The sequence below is a fragment of the Nycticebus coucang genome, chromosome 10, assembly GCF_027406575.1.
Source record: "Nycticebus coucang isolate mNycCou1 chromosome 10, mNycCou1.pri, whole genome shotgun sequence".
NCBI classification, from domain to species: Eukaryota; Metazoa; Chordata; class Mammalia; order Primates; family Lorisidae; genus Nycticebus; species Nycticebus coucang.
Genome location: NC_069789.1, coordinates 90,628,676 through 90,649,080, shown reverse-complemented (window position 1 = coordinate 90,649,080; position 20,405 = coordinate 90,628,676). Strand labels below are relative to the sequence as shown.

Here is a 20,405-nt window from a genome sequence, read left to right as displayed (position 1 = left end):
TGTTAATCGGGGAGGATGAAGGACATTTAGCAATATCCTTTCTATGAGATATCCCCTTTATCGAAACCTATATTCTGCCCGAGATGGGATGAAAAGATGAATCGTGTTTACTTAGTTTTGGAAAGGACAATGTCCAGTGGTAATTCTGCTCTTTTGGTGGGGCCTTAGATATGCCCGGGATGCCCTGAGAGTTCTGCTGAATTGTTCTGGACTGCAAAAGGTGGATATTGCCCTAAAGAAAAAGAATTGTTGGAGCAACTTTTCCCAACCACTGTATTACCATCATGGGGTCTACCTCATTGCCAAGTAAGAACAGAGGGCTGTGCGTAAGATTCTGTCTCTGTACCACGTTCTCCAACTTCCTTTAAGCGAGCCATGTGGAAGCTACAATAGGCATCTCCAATTTCTAACTCTCTCTTAATGATCTGAATTGCCACTTGATTTTTACTTCTTCAGTTATTTTAAGGGGTTTATATTTTGGAATATTTTTCCCTGGTGATAAAAATACCTAATATCCTCCCACTAGGTTTCCTTTTTTTTTTTTTTTTTTCAAATTCAAACGTATAGAATCCTTTAATAATGAGGATGGATTCTATCAGTGTGGACACAGGGATTTTTACTTATTCAATGTATTAAAACTCATTATAGTTACTCTTTGAGATGTGCAAAAGGCCCAGTTTGGCAAAGGGAAGTCCCTTAAGTTGGCTTCTGTGTTCTTTTTTTTTTTTTTTGCAGTTTTTGGCCAGGGCTGGGTTTGAACCCACTACCTCTGGCATATGGGGCCGGTGCCCTACTCCTTTGAGCCACAGGCGCCTCCCGGCTTCTGTGTTCTTTTGACATGATTCTTTTGGTCCTTGCTAGCTTTCTTGCTTTTTGTTTGTGACAGTCTTACTTTGTCGCTCAGGCTAGAGTACAGTGCAGCATCATCATAGTTTATTGCAACCTCAAATTCCTGGATTCAGGCAATACTCCCACCTTGCCCTTCCAAAGTGCCAGGTTTACAAGCATGGGCCACCTCGCCTGGCCCTTTCTTACTTTTTGATAGCCTAGGCTCACCTAGAATCAGCCATTTTTCCAAGAGCTTTAGTTAAAAGGAAGTAGTATTTAGAAGCCAAGACCTGAGTACTAGATATGCTTTTTGCTGCTGGAGTGTCATTGCTCCTAGGCCATTTCAGTGGTCGGTCAGGACCTATATTTTTATTTATTTTATTTTATTTTTTATTCCAAATTAATATGAGGGTAAAAATTTTTAGTTTACATTGTTCTCACTTCAAGGTAAAGTTCAAGTTTGAATACTATTCAGCCATAAGAAACGATGGAGACTTTACATCTTTTATGCTTACCTGGATGGAGCTGAAATGCATTCTTCTTAGTAAAGTATCTCAAGAATGGGGGGGGGAGAATCCAGTGTACTCAATACTAATATGAAACTAATATATGAAAAATTACATGCTTACATGAAAGATAAAGCACAAATACAGTCTAGCAAGGAAGAAGGGGTGGAGAAGGGCAATTGGTGGAAGGAGGGAGGGCGATTGGAGGGATCTCACCTAAAGTGCACAATGTGAGGGTGTTCAGCCCGTTCCTTGGGTAAAGGGCTCAAAGATAAGTTTCTTTTTCAGATACAGAGAACTGGAGGTGAATCCATTTTTCCCCTCTGATGTCAGCTGCTGATTCCTGCTCTGCAAACATTAGTTTTAGACATGTTCCCACTTTAGACTTTGCTCCTACTTTAAAGAGGTTGACCCAATGAAAACCTATGCTCAATAAGTCAAATAAAACAAACAAACAAAAAAAGGGCGGTGCCTGTGGCTCAGTCGGTAAGGCGCCGACCCCATATACCAAGGGTGGCGGGTTCAAACCCGGCCCCGGCTGAACTGCAACCAAAAAATAGCCGGGCGTTGTGGCGTAGTAGTCCCAGCTACTCGGGAGGCTGAGGCAAGAGAATGGCTTAAGCCCAGGAGTTGGAGGTTGCTGTGAGCTGTATGATGCCATGGCACTCTACCAAAGGCCATAAAGTGAAACTCAGTCTCTACAAAAAAAATAAATAAATAAATAAATAAGTCAAATAAATTTAGGAAAGTGTAATGGAAGAGAACTTTTAATTTTTTTTCTGCTGACAGAGGGTACTTTTAGTTAGTTCTTCACTGAATATCAACTTTCTCTTTATAGGGATTAGGTTTCCTGATAAAGATTCAATATACAGAGTCTTGACAATTTAATAGACTTCTTAAAGTTGTGAATAAATCAGATAGTACAATCGATATGGTCTATGGGCCCTTGATGCTTTTAAAACAGCCTCTTATTTGCACACACATTTCAGGAACACATCTTAATGTGTAAAAATGTAGTACTGCTGACTTTACAAGGGGTCACTAGCTAAGTATCACTCTGTCTGAGGCTGTCTAAGAAATGCCTTTGGATCTTCTTACACAAGTGTGATCCACAGATTAGCAGCAATGGACTTACCTGGAATTTAAAAATTCAGAATCTCATGGCCCTCCCTAAACCTAAGGCATTAGAATTTGCATTTTAGCAAGATCCTCAGATGATTAATATGCACAGTAAAATTTGAGAAGCACTGATTTGGAAGACCAGGCTGGAGTCTTGAAATGGAAACTTGGTTACACCATCCTTCCGCATTCTGCCCTTACTGTTCTGACACAGACCACCTTGTCAGGACAACTGAGCCTGGCCACTGTCCACATGTGTTATAGAGAATGGCTTAATGAATCAGAGCTCACAGCCTCTTCTCCTTAGTCACCTGGGGTAGTTTACTCTCAAACTCTCTTCTGTTATATCATTGAAAGGAAGGGCTTCATCCAAAACCACAAAAGTGACCCACATGCACCCACCTTGGTTTGAGCAGTAGACTTTTATTTTCTCTCCCTTGGTCAAGGACTGATGAAAGATTGCATTAATATAGGGTATTCTATTCTGCAGCAAAGGAAGAAAGAGACAGAAATGAGGAGTGACATTAAGCAAAGAAATTTTGACAGGAATCCAGGGATATGTATTAATTCCCCAGAATCTGTGTAGATTTCACCGTGGGGCTGCACTGTATGTGGAGAATAGAGAATACTTTTCTTTTTGTCTGGGAGTTATAAGATACGAGAATAATGATCCTTTCTTTACCACTGTTAGCATTTGCTGATACAGAGTGTGTTTTCCTCTTCTTTGCTAATTCAGGACCTTATATTCCTTTACAGAACTCTCAGTGAGAATAACTTTCCACAGTTTCCAGAGACCTTGCATTATCTCTACAAGATCTCAGTGGAAGGTCCTAGACGGTCAGAAGACAGTATCATCACAGTAATATTCCTCACTGAAGTGAGTTTTATGAAGAGACCATGAACAATTGCGTTCTCAATCCCTGTCCTTATCCAAACTTAAGACAGGATTCCAGCTTCTCATCTTTCTCTCTGAATATTGATTCTCACTGAGACTGAAGATAAGGAAAGATAGGTGATGTGGAGGTGGGGAGAGAGGTGGATTTAGATCCGGGTGATAGTATGGTTGTCCCTGCAGTTCGCAAAAGGAGCTGGCTTTTATCCTTTTATAAAGGTGTGGATTTGCACAAACACGTATTAATTTTATAGTGCCAGTTCATATATTTCTGCATGTTTGTTAAAGCATATCGAGGAATAATTGAGTTTTAAAAAGATTGTAGGTAACATCTGAAATCTAGATGATGTTTTGAACCATCTGGGGAAAAAAAGGAATTGGCTGAATAACTGGGTAAAATGAAGAACATGTTACTTTTCATAAGAATATTATTCCATATATTGTAATGTCATGCTGGAGTCAAACAAATAGAGGAAGTCCTTTATTTCACAAAAAGTAAAGGTTCTATAAGTTGAAATTTTTGAACGCTAATTTTTCTCTTTTTTTTTTATTGTTGGGGATTCATTGAGGGTACAATAAGCCAGGTTACACTGATTGCAATTGTTAGGTAAAGTCCCTCTTGCAATCATGTCTTGCCCCCATAAAGTGTGACACACACCAAGGCCCCACCCTCCTCCCTCCGTCCCTCTTTCTGCTTTCTCCCCCCCATAACCTTAATTGTCATTAATTGTCCTCATATCAAAATTGAGTACATAGGATTCATGCTTCTCCATTCTTGTGATGCTTTACTAAGAATAATGTCTTCCACTTCCATCCAGGTTAATACGAAGGATGTAAAGTCTCCATGTTTTTTAATGGCTGAATAGTATTCCATGGTATACATATACCACAGCTTGTTAATCTATTCCTGGGTTGGTGGGCATTTAGGCTGTTTCCACATTTTGGCGATTATAAATTGAGCTGCAATAAACAGTCTAGTACAAGTGTCCTTATGATAAAAGGATTTTTTTCCTTCTGGGTAGATGCCCAGTAATGGGATTGCAGGATCAAATGGGAGGTCCAGCTTGAGTGCTTTGAGGTTTCTCCATACTTCCTTCCAGAAAGGTTGTACTAGTTTGCAGTCCCACCAGCAGTGTGAAAGTGTTGAACTCTAATTTTTCAATGAAAGTATATTTTATAGGCAAATATCACCTAAGGTATGATGCCCAATATTTTCAAAAATTTGAGATGATTTCAAATGTCATAACAAAACAGTTAAAATATAACAAAAGGAAAGACATACCTATCTAATTCTAAAACTTTCTGAAGTATTCATAAATCATTCTAACTGAACATTGCAATAAAAAATTATCAATGTTTTTCAAATGCATTTAATCCATTTGGGTCTCTTTTTAGTTTTATTGTGACTATTTTTATTCTATAGCCATTTAAGTATGGATAAACATTAAATAGGTCTAAACACAATGTAAATAAGAGCTGCCATAATAATATAAACTACATAACATTTCTATGAGCCTCATTAAAATGACAGATAATATTTAATGAAACCTAAAAATTACCTCTTTTTATCATGAATATAATTCTTGCTGCTGTTGGTGGTTGCTTGGAAATGCTTCCACATTTTTCCACTATTGTCTCTAATTTGAATTCCTGGGCATCTCAGTTGTCCAGTACACTGTGAAACCACTCGGCCTTTAGTTGTTCTGAACATATGATTAATGTATTTTACCATATTTCAGCCTCATCACCCAGCAATTCTTAATATGGTACCATCAATACCTATGCCATTTATTTATATATACTTGTGTGTTCTAATTTTTTTTTACTAATATGAATATCAATAGAGTTTATGTCTTTGTGCCATTTATTTGTTTGTTTGTTTTGTATTTTAGATTATTTCCTTCTAACAGATCCCAACAACCTAAAATAACAACTAAAGAGTACCCATGATCATATCAATGTACACAGCTATGATTTAATAAAAAAATTTAAAAAAGAGTATAAATGTTCTCAAGGCTAACAATTTGTGATGCCAAACTGATTTCTGAAAGGCAATGCCAACCAACAATCCCCCATGCAGTCTGTTTTTCCTGCTGCATTCACCATCACTGAGCTTTCTTTCTTTTTTTTTTTTTAATTCAGGGAACTTTATTGATGTTACATGACAAGATGGGGCTCCTTAGGCCACTCCTGTTCTTTAGGGGGTCTGGTGTGGAAACTGTTGAGGGGAGATTCTCGGTGAAGTGAGGTGTGGGACTGACTAGGCAGGGGCACCCCACAGCAGCTAAGGGTCTTTTTCTTCCTCTCATGCTCTGGCTAGGGCTTGTGGTCTGGGGGTTCTTACTCCTTGGAGGCCATGTGGGCCATAAGATCCACCACCCTGTTGCTGTAACCAAATTCATTATCATACCAGGCAATGAGTTTGACAAAGTGGTCATTGAGGGCAATGCCAGCTGCACATCAAAGGTGGAAGAATGAGTGTCACCGTTGAAGTCAGAGGAGACGACCTGGTGCTCGGTGTAACCCAGTATGCCCTTGAGGGGGCCCTCTGATGCCTGCTTCACCACCTTCTGTATAATCATCGTATTTGGCAGCCTTCTCTAGATGGCAGGTGAGATCCACGACCGACACGTTGGCAGTGGAGACCCGGAAGGCCATGCAAGTAAGCTTCCCATTCAGCTCAGGGATGACCTTGCCCACAGCCTTGGCTGCACCAGTTGAGGCAGGGATGATGTTCTGGAGAGCCCCGCGACCATCACACCACAACTTCCCAGAAGACCATCCACAGTCTTCTGGGTGGCAGTGATGGCATGGACTGTGGTCATGAGTCCCTCCACAATGCCGAAGTTGTCATGGGTGACCTTAGCCAAGAGGGCTAAGCAGTTGGTGGTGCAGGAGGCATTGCTAACAATGCCGAGGCTGTTTTCCTACTTCTCGTGGTTCACACCCATCACAAACATGGGGGCATCAGCAGAAGGGGCAGAGATGATGACCCTTTTGACACCCCCTGTAGGTGAGCCCCAGTCTTCTCCATGGTGGTGAAGACACCAGTGGACTCCACAACATACTCTGTGCCTGCCTCACCCCATTTGATTTTGGTGGGATCTCGCTCCTGGAAGATGGTTACGGGATTTCTATTGATGACAACCTTCCCATTCTCAGCCTTGACTGTGCCATGGAATTTGCCATGGGTGGAATCATACTGGAACATGTAGACCATGTAGTTGAGGTCAATGAAGGGGTCATTGATGGCAACAATATCCACTTTGCCAAAGTTAAAAGCAGCCTGGTGACCAGGCTCCCAACACAACCAAAGCCATTAATTCTGACCTTCACTTTCACCATGGTGCCTCTGGGATGCAGCTGGCGCTGCACTAGAAGAAGCGACTGTCTGATGAATGGGAGGACCAGAGAGCCCCACTGAGCTTTCTTATTTGACAGGTAGACATGATGTCTTGTAGATGATGTTATTTGGTCCTTAATTTTAAATTCGTTTGAGAGATTTAACATTTTTTTTTTTTTTTTTTTTTTTTTTTTAATTTGGCCGGGGCTGGGTTTGAACCCACCACCTCCGGCATATGGGACCGGCGCCCTACCCGCTGAGCCACAGGCGCCACCCAGATTTAACATTTTTTTAAATATAATTGCTAATAGTTTAAAATTCCATTTTGTGAAGAATCTGATCTCCCCTCTGCCCAATCACCTATTATGGTCTTAGTGGTTTTTTCTCAATGATTTGTACAATCTCTCTCTCTCTCATTCACACATTAAGGTTATTTACACATTTGCTTATAATACCTGTTGAGAGTCAGTGCCCAGTTTGTTGTTCGCTTTTTGTTTATGAGATAACAATGTTTTAATAAAAGTTAAGCCTTATTCATGTACTTTTTACTTTAATATATTTATATATATAAATACATTAATTTTTATATGTAATTTTGCTTCATATGGAGTTCATATGGTATACCAAGAAGTGAGGATATAACTTTAGTTTTTGCTTAATCACTTAATTAACTATCTGTCTCAGCAATTGATAAGTTTTAAATTCACCCCTCACTGGTGACAATACCTTTATCATACAGTTCATATATTCATACATATACACATGTAACACACACACATTCACATTAAGATCTATCTCATGGCTCATGGAGTTATTCTATTTTGCTATATATAATGCACACTTATTTTGCTCAAGTTTTTGAAGGAAAAATAAGCATGTGCAATATACACAGTGCTATTTGTTACTGATACATAAAATTTCCTGTATCTTATAGCTATTCTTGTGCTTTATAATTATTTGTTATGTAAGATTTCTTGTACCAAAATATGATAAAAAAAAAGGCTAAGATTCCTTTTATAATACAAAAATCAAGCACCTAGATATACACAAATAACAACTTGAGTTAAAAAATTAAAATAAATGATTCTTTTCCTAAAAGTTTGGGGCAAAAATGTGGGTGTGCATCATACACAGGAGTGAATGATACACAGCAGAACACAGTATGTTAAAGGGACGCAAGAGTGGACTTGAAGTGACGTGTACTACCCGATTTGGAGCATCACAAGGAATAGTAAATGTAAATAATTGTAATATGCTGAAAACGTTTTTAAAACTGCTCAAATCCTTGAGGTTACGAAAAAGAAAGAATGAGAAGAGACAAAGACAGACAGAAATTGACAGAGACAGGCAGAGAGACAGATGCTGGCCAATAAAAGTTAAAGGATTAGTGTCACACTTTATGGGGGCAAGACATGATTGCAAGAGGGACTTTACCTAACAATTGCAATCAGTGTAACCTGGCTTATTGTACCCTCAATGAATCCCCAACAATAAAAAAAAAAAAAAAAGTTAAAGGATTAGAATGCTAGAAGTGGCAAATCACCCTTTTGCAAGCCCTACGGGGACAACTGAATCCAGAAAAAGTCATCAATGGACACGAAAACAACCGAATGAACTGCTATTGGAGAAAAGAATATTCACGTGGCACCAAATTACCCCCCATGGCTACTTATTAATTATAAAAAGAAAATGTGCCTTTACATTTTGATGTGTGCTAATCATTCAAAAAGAATTGCCCTGTTCCTATTTAGAAATTACACATTGATAATTATCAGTCTTCTATTGTTCATCTGTTTTAATCGTCTAATTTTCTTTGGCTCGTGTTTGGGAATTTTTTATATTTTTCCAGAAAATAATTTATTTCACTCAGAATTTCAAATTACTGCCAGAAATCACTGCTCTCAACTAAGGGAGCATATAAAACTACCAGAGATATTTTTTAAGTATATTATAATTCAGGGGCCACCACTGAAGAGTCTACATGAATGAAGCCCAGGCACGGGTAACATATATAAGCTGCCCCCAGACAATACGATGGGTCCTAAGAACCACTAATACAAGGTGGTGCCTGTGACTCAGTGAGTAGGGCACCAGCCCCATATACCGAGGGTGGTGGGTTCAAACCCAGCCCCGGCCTGCAACAAAAAAAATAGCCAGGCGTTGTGGCAGGTGCCTGTACTCCCAGCTACTTGGGAGGCTGAGGCAAGAGACTCGCCTAAGCCCAAGGATTTGGAGGTTACTGTGAGCTGTGATGCCAGCTGTACTCTAGAGTGCTGTACTCTACCGAGGGTTAATAAGTGAGACTCTGTCTCCAAAAAAAAGAACCACTAACACATATTCTCTTTATACTTTTAATATGCTTCATACTTTCTTCATACAATTCATTTTACTTGTTATTATTTATATTATATTGGTCAATATCTGTTTATTTTCTTGGCTTTTTTCCCCAGCACACAGCATTAGATTCATTAATTCTATTGTTTCTGTTTCCTAATTCAATGACTTCTGTTTTTATCTTTATTATTTTCCTACACTAATTTTCTTTAGTACTATTTTTTTGGTAATGTTTTCTTTCTCTTAATTTCAGGAAATAATTTGTTCATTTTAACTTTTTAATGAAAGTATTTAAAGTCTAATTATGTATTTACTTTTGATAACTGTTATTATATAATTTTTATTATTAGCCCTTGTTTTGTATTAATCCTTATGGTGTGTTTGCTTTCCTCTGTGTTTTAAGATTTTGAACCATAAAGGTGAGAGTTCCCTTACATTTCCAACTACTTATAGGCTTTCTTCTTTTTCCATTTAAACTTTCCTCTTTTATCATACCATGCTTTTTTAAAAGGTGTTTTTAAATGTTTTTCCTTGGGGAAGTTGTTAATAATTTTTGATCTGGTATTTAATAAGAACGTAAGTTCTTTGGAAGTTTCAGGAAAAAGGTACAGTCTCTCTCTCCTCCGTTCTCTCTGGCTCTCACATTTGCTTGCATTGCCTTGCTCTCTCCCTCTCTCTCTGTCTTCTTCATCTTAGTTACATTTTACATTCTTTCATGAAAAGTATTTTTTTTAACTATCATTGTGTTTCTAAGAGACTTTTAAAATAAATGTGTTTGGCTGCCAATTATTAAATTCATGAAGGCTTACAATGACCGTGCCTCCATTTGGGGTATTAGCCATAAATACTAAGCCCCCTTAACCTGGCCTCCAGGTCCTGGGTCACCCCCTCTGTCTGCCCTGGAGCCTCAGCAACCTTCAATCTTCTCTTTTCTCTACATCCCTATTGTCATCTTTCAGGTGCTCAGACACCCCTTATATCATCTACCTCAGAGACTTTGCACAATGGGTCACCTTCCTTGGATGTGTCTTCTCCGAATACTTTATCTAGCTAATACCAACTGTGTTTTCAAGTCCAAATCTAAATATCACATTTGTTTTTCTAAATACAATCTGTAATACACCATCTAAATTTGATACTCCTGTAAGTGTTGTATAGCATCTGGTAATAGCTTTCCATCCTAGTATCAATCACAGTCAGCAGTTCTTTTTTCATTAGGACAGCACATAGAATAGTATGATTGTACAGTCCTAGTCTCCTCAGCTGGTCTATAAGCTCCACGAGGTCATGGACTGTAACTGTTTTGCTTTCCTCCGTATCTGCATTTGTTAGCACAGTGCCTGATTCATACTAGACATCATATTTTAGCATATATAAATATATACCATCAGGAAACTCACCCACCTGACTACAATCTAGAAGAGTGATTTAAATTGAGACATTCAGTTTCTAACCATGGAGGGAAATTAAATACATATTATATATTCAAATTTTAAAAAGCTAAGCATCTATTTCCTATCCTGATTGCCGTTCCTTCCCTATCTTGCTATGAATGTAAGATATGGAGTTTTAGTGAGATTATGACCTAGTTTTCCTAAAAACATCTTGACTTTTATGGCAGAAATCATGCAATTTGGCCTGTATTCTGCTTATGAACATAATTATTTTCTTTCAGCTTCTGAATAACTTTTTCAAGGATCCATTCCCAGAAGAGTTTTTGGTCCTCTTCAGAAACTGGATCAATGATTTAAACCCTGCAGTTAGCAAACTGAGCCTGCAGAAAATTGCCAACATGGCACCAGTTATCAATAAGGTATGTGTGTGTGTGTGATTTGTGTCTGTCAGGATTGACAAAGTCTTAATATGTGACTTTGATGTTCTTCAGTATCTTTACTGATAAAAGGATATTTTTCACTTTCCATATAGTTAAGCAATATCAAAGCCTGGTGCTTTATCAATAAGAAAACCGAGTTGAATAGAAAGGATATGTTAAGGCAATTTAGTGGCTTTATCACTTGATTTTTTTTTTTTTTTGCAGAAAATTATTCATTGCATTCAAACTTTGTCATCATTGCTCTACAGGAACACTCTTCCTACTGTTTAAACCATACACACATCAGTTAACATCTCTTCAACATCTCACACACATTATCCCTATCTCAGAGCACTCAAGCATTTTCTTCCACTCACGACACTTTCCTCCTTAACACATACATATTCATATTTTCCTCCTTTTTCAATGATCAGCTCAAGTCAAACTGCACCGAATATTTTGATCTCCAGGAACTTTATTTCTCTCAGAGCCATAAAAATGATGACCACTTACTTATTATTTTATATATAAAATATATAATAGACCCTTATTTTATATCAGTGGTCCTTAAAGTGCAGTTCTTCTTTAAAAAAAAAAACTTTTTTAAAATTTCAGATTAATGTGAGAGTACAATTAGGTTACAACATTTGCTTTTGTTAGGCAAAGTCACTGTTGTAGTTGTGTCCCACACCCAAGAGGGGTGCCATATACTCTTACGCTATGCCCAGTAAGTGGGAGCACACCCATCCTCTTCCCTCCTCGTTCTCCCTCCCTTCCAACTTGAATTGAAATGAGTTTTTCTCTTAAGTGGGTGTGCATTAGATCGTCTTCTGGCTTCATATTACTACTGAGTACCTTGGTACTTGCTTTTCCATTCTTGTGATATTTTGCTAAGAATGTGTTTCGACTCCATCCAGGTTAATACAAAAGATGTAAAGTACCCATCATGTATGGCTGAATAGTATTCCATGGTATACATATATCACAGTTTTATTAACCATTCCTGCTTGATGGGCAGTACGGTTGTTTCCACATCTTGGCAATTATAAACTGAGCTGTGATAAACAATCTGGTGCAAATGTCCTTATAATAAAATGATTACTTTTTCTTCTGGGTAGATGCCTAGTAATGGGATTACAGGATCAAATGAAAGTTCTAATTTGAGTTCTCTGAGGATTCTCAATATTTCTTTCATCAAAGTGTCATTCTCGAACCAGTGGGACCAACCTCACCTGGAAACTTGTTAGAAATGCAAATTGTCAGATGGCGCCTGTAGCTCAAAGGAGTAGGGCACTGGCCCTAAATACTGGAGGTGGCGGGTTCAAACCCAGCCCTGGCTAAAAACTGCAAAAAAAAAAAAAAAAAAAGAGAGAGAGAGAGAAATACAAATTGTCCATGTCTCAAGAATGGAAAAACAAATACCACATGTACTCAGTTCTAAATTAGAACAAGCTGATCAACACTTACATGCATATACGGAAGTAAATCTCAATTGAAATTCAGTAGGCAGGCAGGAGAGAGGAGGGAATTCACACCTAACACACACAATACACACTTTCTTGATGAAGGCCACACTTATAACTTTGAATGTAAAATGTACAAAAGCAAATTATGTAACTAAAACATGTGTACCGCATATTATTCTGAAATTTAAGAAAAATTAAAAAATAAAAAGCAAAAGAAATGCAAATTGCCAAGCCCTACCCCAAACCTTTGGAATCAGAAATTCTAGGGGTGAGGCCAACCAATCTGTGTTTCCAAAAATTCTCCACGTGATTAATGCAGGTTAAAAGCTGACAACCACTATATTGTTTCCCATCAACTGGTGTGAATGCTTCTTATGTTCTAAGTCAGTATAATTTAAGCATGCGCCTAACCTTTATAATTCTGAATTCCACAGTGTAGATGTTCCATAAATTATAGATTTAAAAATAAATCTAACAATAAATTCTTGTTTTTCTATCAAGCATAGTATCTGAAAGCTTAAACCTATCAGTAGATGCCCATTTTGCATTCAGAATGACATAAGTCATGGTCTGTTTGCTTTAAAATCATGTAAGTCAACAGGTTTATTATAATAACACTAGGCATTCCTTTAGTAAGCAACAAGTTATTTCTTGCTTTGCCCAGTGCTCTTTTCAATGTTATCAACAACTGAAAAGGAGATTCTGTGTCAAGGCTAGCTCGAATGAAAGGAACTCAGTGGAGAGTGATCTGGGTTGAGATTTCACATACTATTGGCAAAGACTCAAATTTCCAGCCAGACACAAGTGGTTTCTGGTACTGACATAGTCCTTAACTCTGTTTTTTCCTCCATAAAGCTATTGTTTGGGCAAATATTTATTCATTTCATCCACTCCATTTTTTGTGCCTTTCTCTTCTTTGGTGTCTCCTTTTCATGTTTTTTTCTTGCCTTCAATTCTATTTGGCTCTGCTCTGCAGTTGACTTCTATAACCTGCCTCAGCTACTCAGCAACTCTCCTGTCCAAACAGGTCATAACGACCAACTCTCTGGAAATCAGACCAATTTCCCTGGTGTAAATAATCCCAGCATGGCTAATTTCAAGCTATCAAAGAGATATCATAAACATGGAGTTGGGATGAGTAGCACAATGGCCCATTACTTAACATGCCCACTATTTTAAACACATGACACATAAATAATCTCAAGAGCAATTCAGGGGTCCTCAAATTACGGCCCACGGGTCACATGAGGTGGTGTGATTGTATTTGTTCCCATTTTGTTTTTTTACTTCAAAATAAGATATGTGCAGTGTGCATAGCAATTTGTTCTTAGTTTCTTTTTTAAACTATAGTCCAGCCCTCCAACACTCTGAGGAATAGTGAACTGGCTCCCTGTTTAAAAAGTTTAAGGACCTCTGGAAAGAATTAGAAAATAATAATTTTGGAGTTTTTTTTTTTTTGGTTATTGTTTTTATTTAACTCTAAACTCATCTAGTTTTATTTTCAATAATGGCTTGTTTTAATAATCAGCTTTCAAAATTTTTGATAATTTGACAATGGTGTTTTGTGAGCTAGCTCCAGCACACCACAGTGTGCAGCCCAACTCAGTGGGATGCATGCCAAATGCCAGCACAAGTCTGTTTCTAGTTCCAAAACCTCACAATTTTCCTCCTTTTATATATAGATAGAAAATGTCAACAGCTTATTAATATCCATCCTGGATGCCTTCCTTTCCAAAGACAAGACAGTTGTAATTCGGGCTATGTTCACCCTCCGAAGACTTTTAACCAGACTGGACAAGTCGGACTACTCATCTTTGTGCACCAGACTTGCTGCCAGTTACCTCCCTCTGATAGACCATGTGAGTTGCACAGTCAGATGTGTGAGGTCGTTAGGTTTTGTGGTGCACCTGAAGCTCCAGTTGAAGCAATGGTATTATATCCCAAAATAAGTCAACAGAAAATAGCCATTATGTAAGGAGCCGCCATTTCCTTTCTAGAGATAATAGTATTAGCTAAGTACCATTCTTTTTCTTTTTTTAAGCTACACTGTGAGAATCTGGAAAAGTTTTCCCATTAAAAAAGAGAATCAAAGGACAGCCTCTATCCCTGAGATGAAGGAGGAATTATAGTTCAGTGGCTACAGATTGATTAACCCTGGATCTGGACTATCTGGGTTCAAATCCCCGTTATGCCCCTTATTAGCTATGAAATCTTGGAACAAAGGATTTCTTCAATCTCTTGGTGCATTACTTTCCCCATCAGTAAAACAGAAACAGTAGTAAGTTTATCATGAGGATTAGAGTTGGTATGTACCATACCCCAAATAATTGCTTGTTAATATCACATAAAACTTTAATTAAAAAGTATTTCATCAGAAAATTGTGCATTTTGAAAATCCTCAATATATTCCAGAAAAGTTGAAGGAGAGTAATACATTTTAATAAATAAGAACACTTTGGTATACCATGGGGAATCCATGTATTTTTAAAGACTTCCATGATAAGGCATTTGTGAACCAGAGAATTATCTCATAGTAAATTATCTTACCAAAAGTTATATTTTTAATTATTTGTATTTCAATGAATATTAAATTATATTCAGATAGAATGAATATTATTAAATGATTATTAAATTTAGTATTAAGTATCATTAAATTATAGAAAGGAGGAACATGTTATAGAAAGAAGAAATTTAATGACAAAAATGATTTTTATAAAGACATAATGATAATAATAGTAGTAATAGTGGCTTAATTTATTGAGCACTTACTATGTACCAGACACTTTTCTAAGATATTTACATGAGCTAAAATACATTTATTGGAAAATATATTTATTTCAAAGAAAACAAATATAAATCTCCAAACAACTTTATTACTATTATCCAATTTAAAGATAAGAAAATTGAGGCAAAGAAAAGTCAATATTGGGTCAAGGTCATATAACCAATAAAGTAGTTGGAATGCTCATATAAAAAATTATTTTCTGAATTTCCCAGTGGGCTTTGTTCCAAGTTCCCGGAGAAGGCGGGCACGAGAACTTAAAGAGCAAGAGGAAGTGAAAGGAAAATTAGGGCAAGTAAACAGATAAAAGAAATCACCCATGAGGAAGAATCAGCAGAAAACTCCAGGCAACATGAAGAACCAGTCCAGAACTACCCTACCAAGGGACCATGAGGTAGCTACTGCAGAGGATTCCACCTATACAGAAATGTTAGGAATGACAGAAAGGGAATTTAGAATACACATGTTAAAAACAATGAAGGAAATGATGGAAACAATGAAGGAAACTGCTAATAAAGTGGAAAATAACCAAAAGGAAATTCAAAAACAGAATCAAATAAGAGATGAACGATATGAAGAATATAAAAAGGATATAGCAGAGCTGAAGGAAATGAAACAGTCAATCAGGGAACTTAAGGACACAATGGAAAGTATCAGCAACAGGTTAGACCATGCAGAAGAAAGAATTTCAGAGGTAGAAGACAAAGTTTTTGAGATAACTCAGATAGTAAAAGAGGCAGAAAAGAAGAGAGAGAAAGCAGAACGTTCACTGTCAGAATTATGGGACTTTATGAAGCGTTCCAACATACGAGTTATAGGAATTCCGAAGGGGAAGAAGAATGCCCCAGAGGAATGGAAGCCATACTAGAGAACATTATAAAAGAAAATTTCCCAAATATCACCAAAGATTCTGACACACTGCTTTCAGAGGGCTATCGGACCCCAGGTCGCCTCAACTCTAACCGAGCTTCTCCAAGACACATTGTGATGAACCTGTCCAAAGTCAAGACAAAAGAAAAGATTCTGCAAGCTGCCAGGAGTAAGCGCCAGTTGACCTACAGGGGCAAATCCATCAGAGTGACTGCAGACTTCTCTAATGAAACTTTCCAAGCAAGAAGACAATGGTCATCTACCTTTAATCTACTTAAACAGAACAATTTCCAGCCCAGAATTCTGTACCCTGCTAAGCTAAGCTTCAAAATTGACGGAGAAATCAAATCATTTACGGATATACAAACATTGAGGAAATTCGCCACAACAAGACCAGCTCTACAGGAAATACTTCAACCTGTTCTGCACACTGACCACCACAATGGATCAGCAGCAAAGTAAGAACTCAGAAATTAAAGGACAGAACCAAACCTCCACACTGATGCAAAAGATAAAACTAAGCAATGGACTCTCACAAAATAAGACGAATAGAATACTACCACACTTGTCAATTATCTCAATAAATGTTAATGGCTTGAATTCCCCACTGAAGAGACACAGATTGGTTGACTGGATTAAAAAACACAAGCCATCCATTTGCTGTCTGCAAGAAACACACCTGGCTTCAAAAGACAGATTAAAGCTCCGAGTCAAGGGTTGGAAGACAATTTTTCAGGCAAATGGAATTCAGAAGAAAAGAGGAGTTGCAATCTTATTTTCAGACACATTTGGATTTAAAGCAACTAAAGTCAAAAAAGACAAAGATGGTCACTTTATATTGGTCAAGGGAAAAATACAACAAGAAGACATTTCAATTCTAAATATTTATGCACCCAATTTAAATGCTCCCAGATTCTTCAAACAGACCTTACTCAGTCTGAGCAATATGATATCTGATAATACCATCATAACAGGGGACTTTAACACTCCTCTTACAGAGCTGGACAGATCCTCTAAACAGAAATTAAACAAGGATATAAGAGACTTAAATGAGACCCTAGAACAACTGTGCTTGATAGACGCATATAGAACACTCCATCCCAAAGATAAAGAATATACATTCTTCTCATCACCCCATGGAACATTCTCCAAAATTGATCATATCCTGGGACACAAAACAAATACCAACAGAATCAAAAGAATTGAAATTTTACCTTGCATCTTCTCAGACCATAAGGCACTAAAGGTGGAACTCAACTCTAACAAAAATGCTCGACCCCACCCAAAGGCATGGAAATTAAACAATCTTCTGTTGAATAACAGATGGGTGAAGGAAGAAATAAAACAGGAAATCATTAACTTCCTTGAGCATAACAACAATGAAGACACAAGCTACCAAAACCTGTGGGATACTGCAAAAGCAGTTTTGAGAGGAAAATTCATCGCTTTAGATGCCTACATTCGAAAAACAGAAAGAGAGCACATCAACAATCTCACAAGAGATCTTATGGAATTGGAAAAAGAAGAACAATCTAAGCCTAAACTCAGTAGAAGAAAAGAAATATCCAAAATCAAATCAGAGATCAATGAAATTGAAAACAAAAGAATCATTCAGAAAATTAATGAAACAAGGAGTTGGTTTTTTGAAAAAATAAATAAAATAGATAAACCATTGGCCAGACTAACGAGGAATAGAAAAGTAAAATCTCTAGTAACCTCAATCAGAAATGATAAAGGGGAAATAACAACTGATCCCACAGAGATACAAGAGATCATCTCTGAATACTACCAGAAACTCTATGCCCAGAAATTTGACAATGGGAAAGAAATGGATCAATATTTGGAATCACACCCTCTCCCTAGACTCAGCCAGGAAGAAATAGAGCTCCTGAACAGACCAATTTCAAGCACTGAGATCAAAGAAACAATAAAAAAGCTTCCAACCAAAAAATGCCCTGGTCCAGATGGCTTCACTCCAGAATTCTATCAAACCTTCAAGGAAGAGCTTATTCCTGTACTGCAGAAATTATTCCAAAAAATTGAGGAAGAAGGAATCTTCCCCAACACATTCTATGAAGCAAACATCACCCTGATACCAAAACCAGGAAAAGACCCAAACAAAAAGGAGAATTTCAGACCAATCTCACTCACAAATATAGATGCAAAAATTCTCAACAAAATCCTAGCCAATAGATTACAGCTTATCATCAAAAAAGTCATTCATCATGATCAAGTAGGCTTCATCCCAGGGATGCAAGGCTGGTTTAACATACGCAAGTCTATAAACATTATCCACCATATTAACAGAGGCAAAAATAAAGATCACATGATCCTCTCAATAGATGCAGAAAAAGCATTTGATAAAATCCAGCATCCTTTTCTAATTAGAACTCTGAAGAGTATAGGCATAGGTGGCACATTTCCAAAACTGATTGAAGCTATCTATGACAAACCCACAGCCAATATTTTACTGAATGGAGTAAAACTGAAAGCTTTTCCTCTTAGAACTGGAACCAGACAAGGTTGTCCTCTGTCACCTTTACTATTCAACATAGTGCTGGAAGTTCTAGCCAATACAATTAGGCAAGACAAGGAAATAAAGGGAATCCAAATGGGAGCAGAGGAGGTCAAACTCTCCCTCTTTGCTGACGACATGATCTTATACTTAGAGAACCCCAAAGACTCAACCACAAGACTCCTAGAAGTCATCAAAAAATACAGTAATGTTTCAGGATATAAAATCAATGTCCACAAGTCAGTAGCCTTTGTATACAGCAATAACAGTCAAGATGAGAAGCTAATTAAGGACACAACTCCCTTCACCATAGTCTCAAAGAAAATGAAATACCTAGGAATATACCTAACGAAGGAGGTGAAGGACCTCTATAAAGAAAACTATGAAATCCTCAGAAAGGAAATAGCAGAGGATATTAACAAATGGAAGAACATACCATGCTCATGGATGGGAAGAATCAACATTGTTAAAATGTCCATACTTCCCAAAGCAATCTACCTATTCAATGCCATTCCTATTAAAATACCAACATCGTACTTTCAAGATTTGGAAAAAATGATTCTGCGTTTTGTATGGAACCGGAAAAAACCCCGTATAGCTAAGGCAGTTCTCTGTAATAAAAATAAAGCTGGGGGCATCAGCATACCAGATTTTAGTCTGTACTACAAAGCCATAGTGCTCAAGACAGCATGGTACTGGCACAAAAACAGAGACATAGACACTTGGAATCGAATTAAAAACCAAGAAATGAAACTAACATTTTACAACCACCTAATCTTTGATAAACCAAACAAGAACATACCTTGGGGGAAAGACTCCCTATTCAATAAATGGTGTTGGGAGAACTGGATGTCTATATGTAAAAGACTGAAACTGGACCCACACCTTTCCCCACTCACAAAAATTGATTCAAGATGGATAAAGGACTTAAACTTAAGGCACGAAACAATAAAAATCCTCCAAGAAAGCATAGGAAAAACACTGGAAGATATTGGCCTGGGGAAAGACTTCATGAAGAAGACTGCCATGGCAATTGCAACAACAACAAAAATAAACAAATGGGACTTCATTAAACTGAAAAGCTTCTGTACAGCTAAGGAGACAATAACCAAAGCAAAGAGACAACCTACACAATGGGAAAGGATATTTGCATATTTTCAATCAGACAAAAGCTTGGTAACTAGGATCTATAGAGAACTCAAATTAATCCACATGAAAAAAGCCAACAATCCCTTATATCAATGGGCAAGAGACATGAATAGAACTTTCTCTAAAGATGACAGACGAATGGCTAACAAACACATGAAAAAATGTTCATCATCTCTATATATTAGAGAAATGCAAATCAAAACAACCCTGAGATATCATCTAACCCCAGTGAGAATGGCCCACATCACAAAATCTCAAAACTGCAGATGCTGGCGTGGATGTGGAGAGAAGGGAACACTTTTACACTGCTGGTGGGACTGCAAACTAGTACAACCTTTCTGGAAGGAAGTATGGAGAATCCTCAAAGCACTCAAGCTAGACCTCTCATTTGATCCTGCAATCCCATTACTGGGCATCTACCCAGAAGGAAAGAAATCCTTTTATCATAAGGACACTTGTACTAGACTGTTTATTGCAGCTCAATTTACAGTCGCCAAAATGTGGAAACAGCCTAAATGCCCACCAACCCAGGAATGGATTAACAAGCTGTGGTATATGTATACCATGGAATACTATTCAGCCATTAAAAAAAATGGAGACTTTACATCCTTTGTATTAACCTGGATGGACATGGAAGATATTATTCTTAGTAAAGCATCACAAGAATGGAGAAGCATGAATCCTATGTACTCAATTTTGATATGAGGACAATTAATGACAATTATGGTTATGGGGGGGAAACAGAAAGAGGGAAGGAGGGAGGTGGGTGGGGCCTTGGTGTGTGTCAT

The 20,405-nt window shown here is 37.6% G+C and overlaps 1 protein-coding gene across 1 annotated transcript in view; it reads left to right on the top strand.

Annotated features, from left to right (window-relative positions):
* MROH9 (maestro heat like repeat family member 9) overlaps positions 1-20,405 on the top strand; it is an 89,526-nt gene that overhangs the window by 51,455 nt on the left and 17,666 nt on the right. Inside the window, exons 12-15 of the mRNA XM_053606084.1 lie at positions 169-306; positions 3,210-3,330; positions 10,698-10,835; positions 13,984-14,160. Of these exons, the coding sequence (XP_053462059.1) occupies positions 169-306; positions 3,210-3,330; positions 10,698-10,835; positions 13,984-14,160 (574 nt within the window). The remainder of the gene's footprint in view (positions 1-168; positions 307-3,209; positions 3,331-10,697; positions 10,836-13,983; positions 14,161-20,405) is intronic.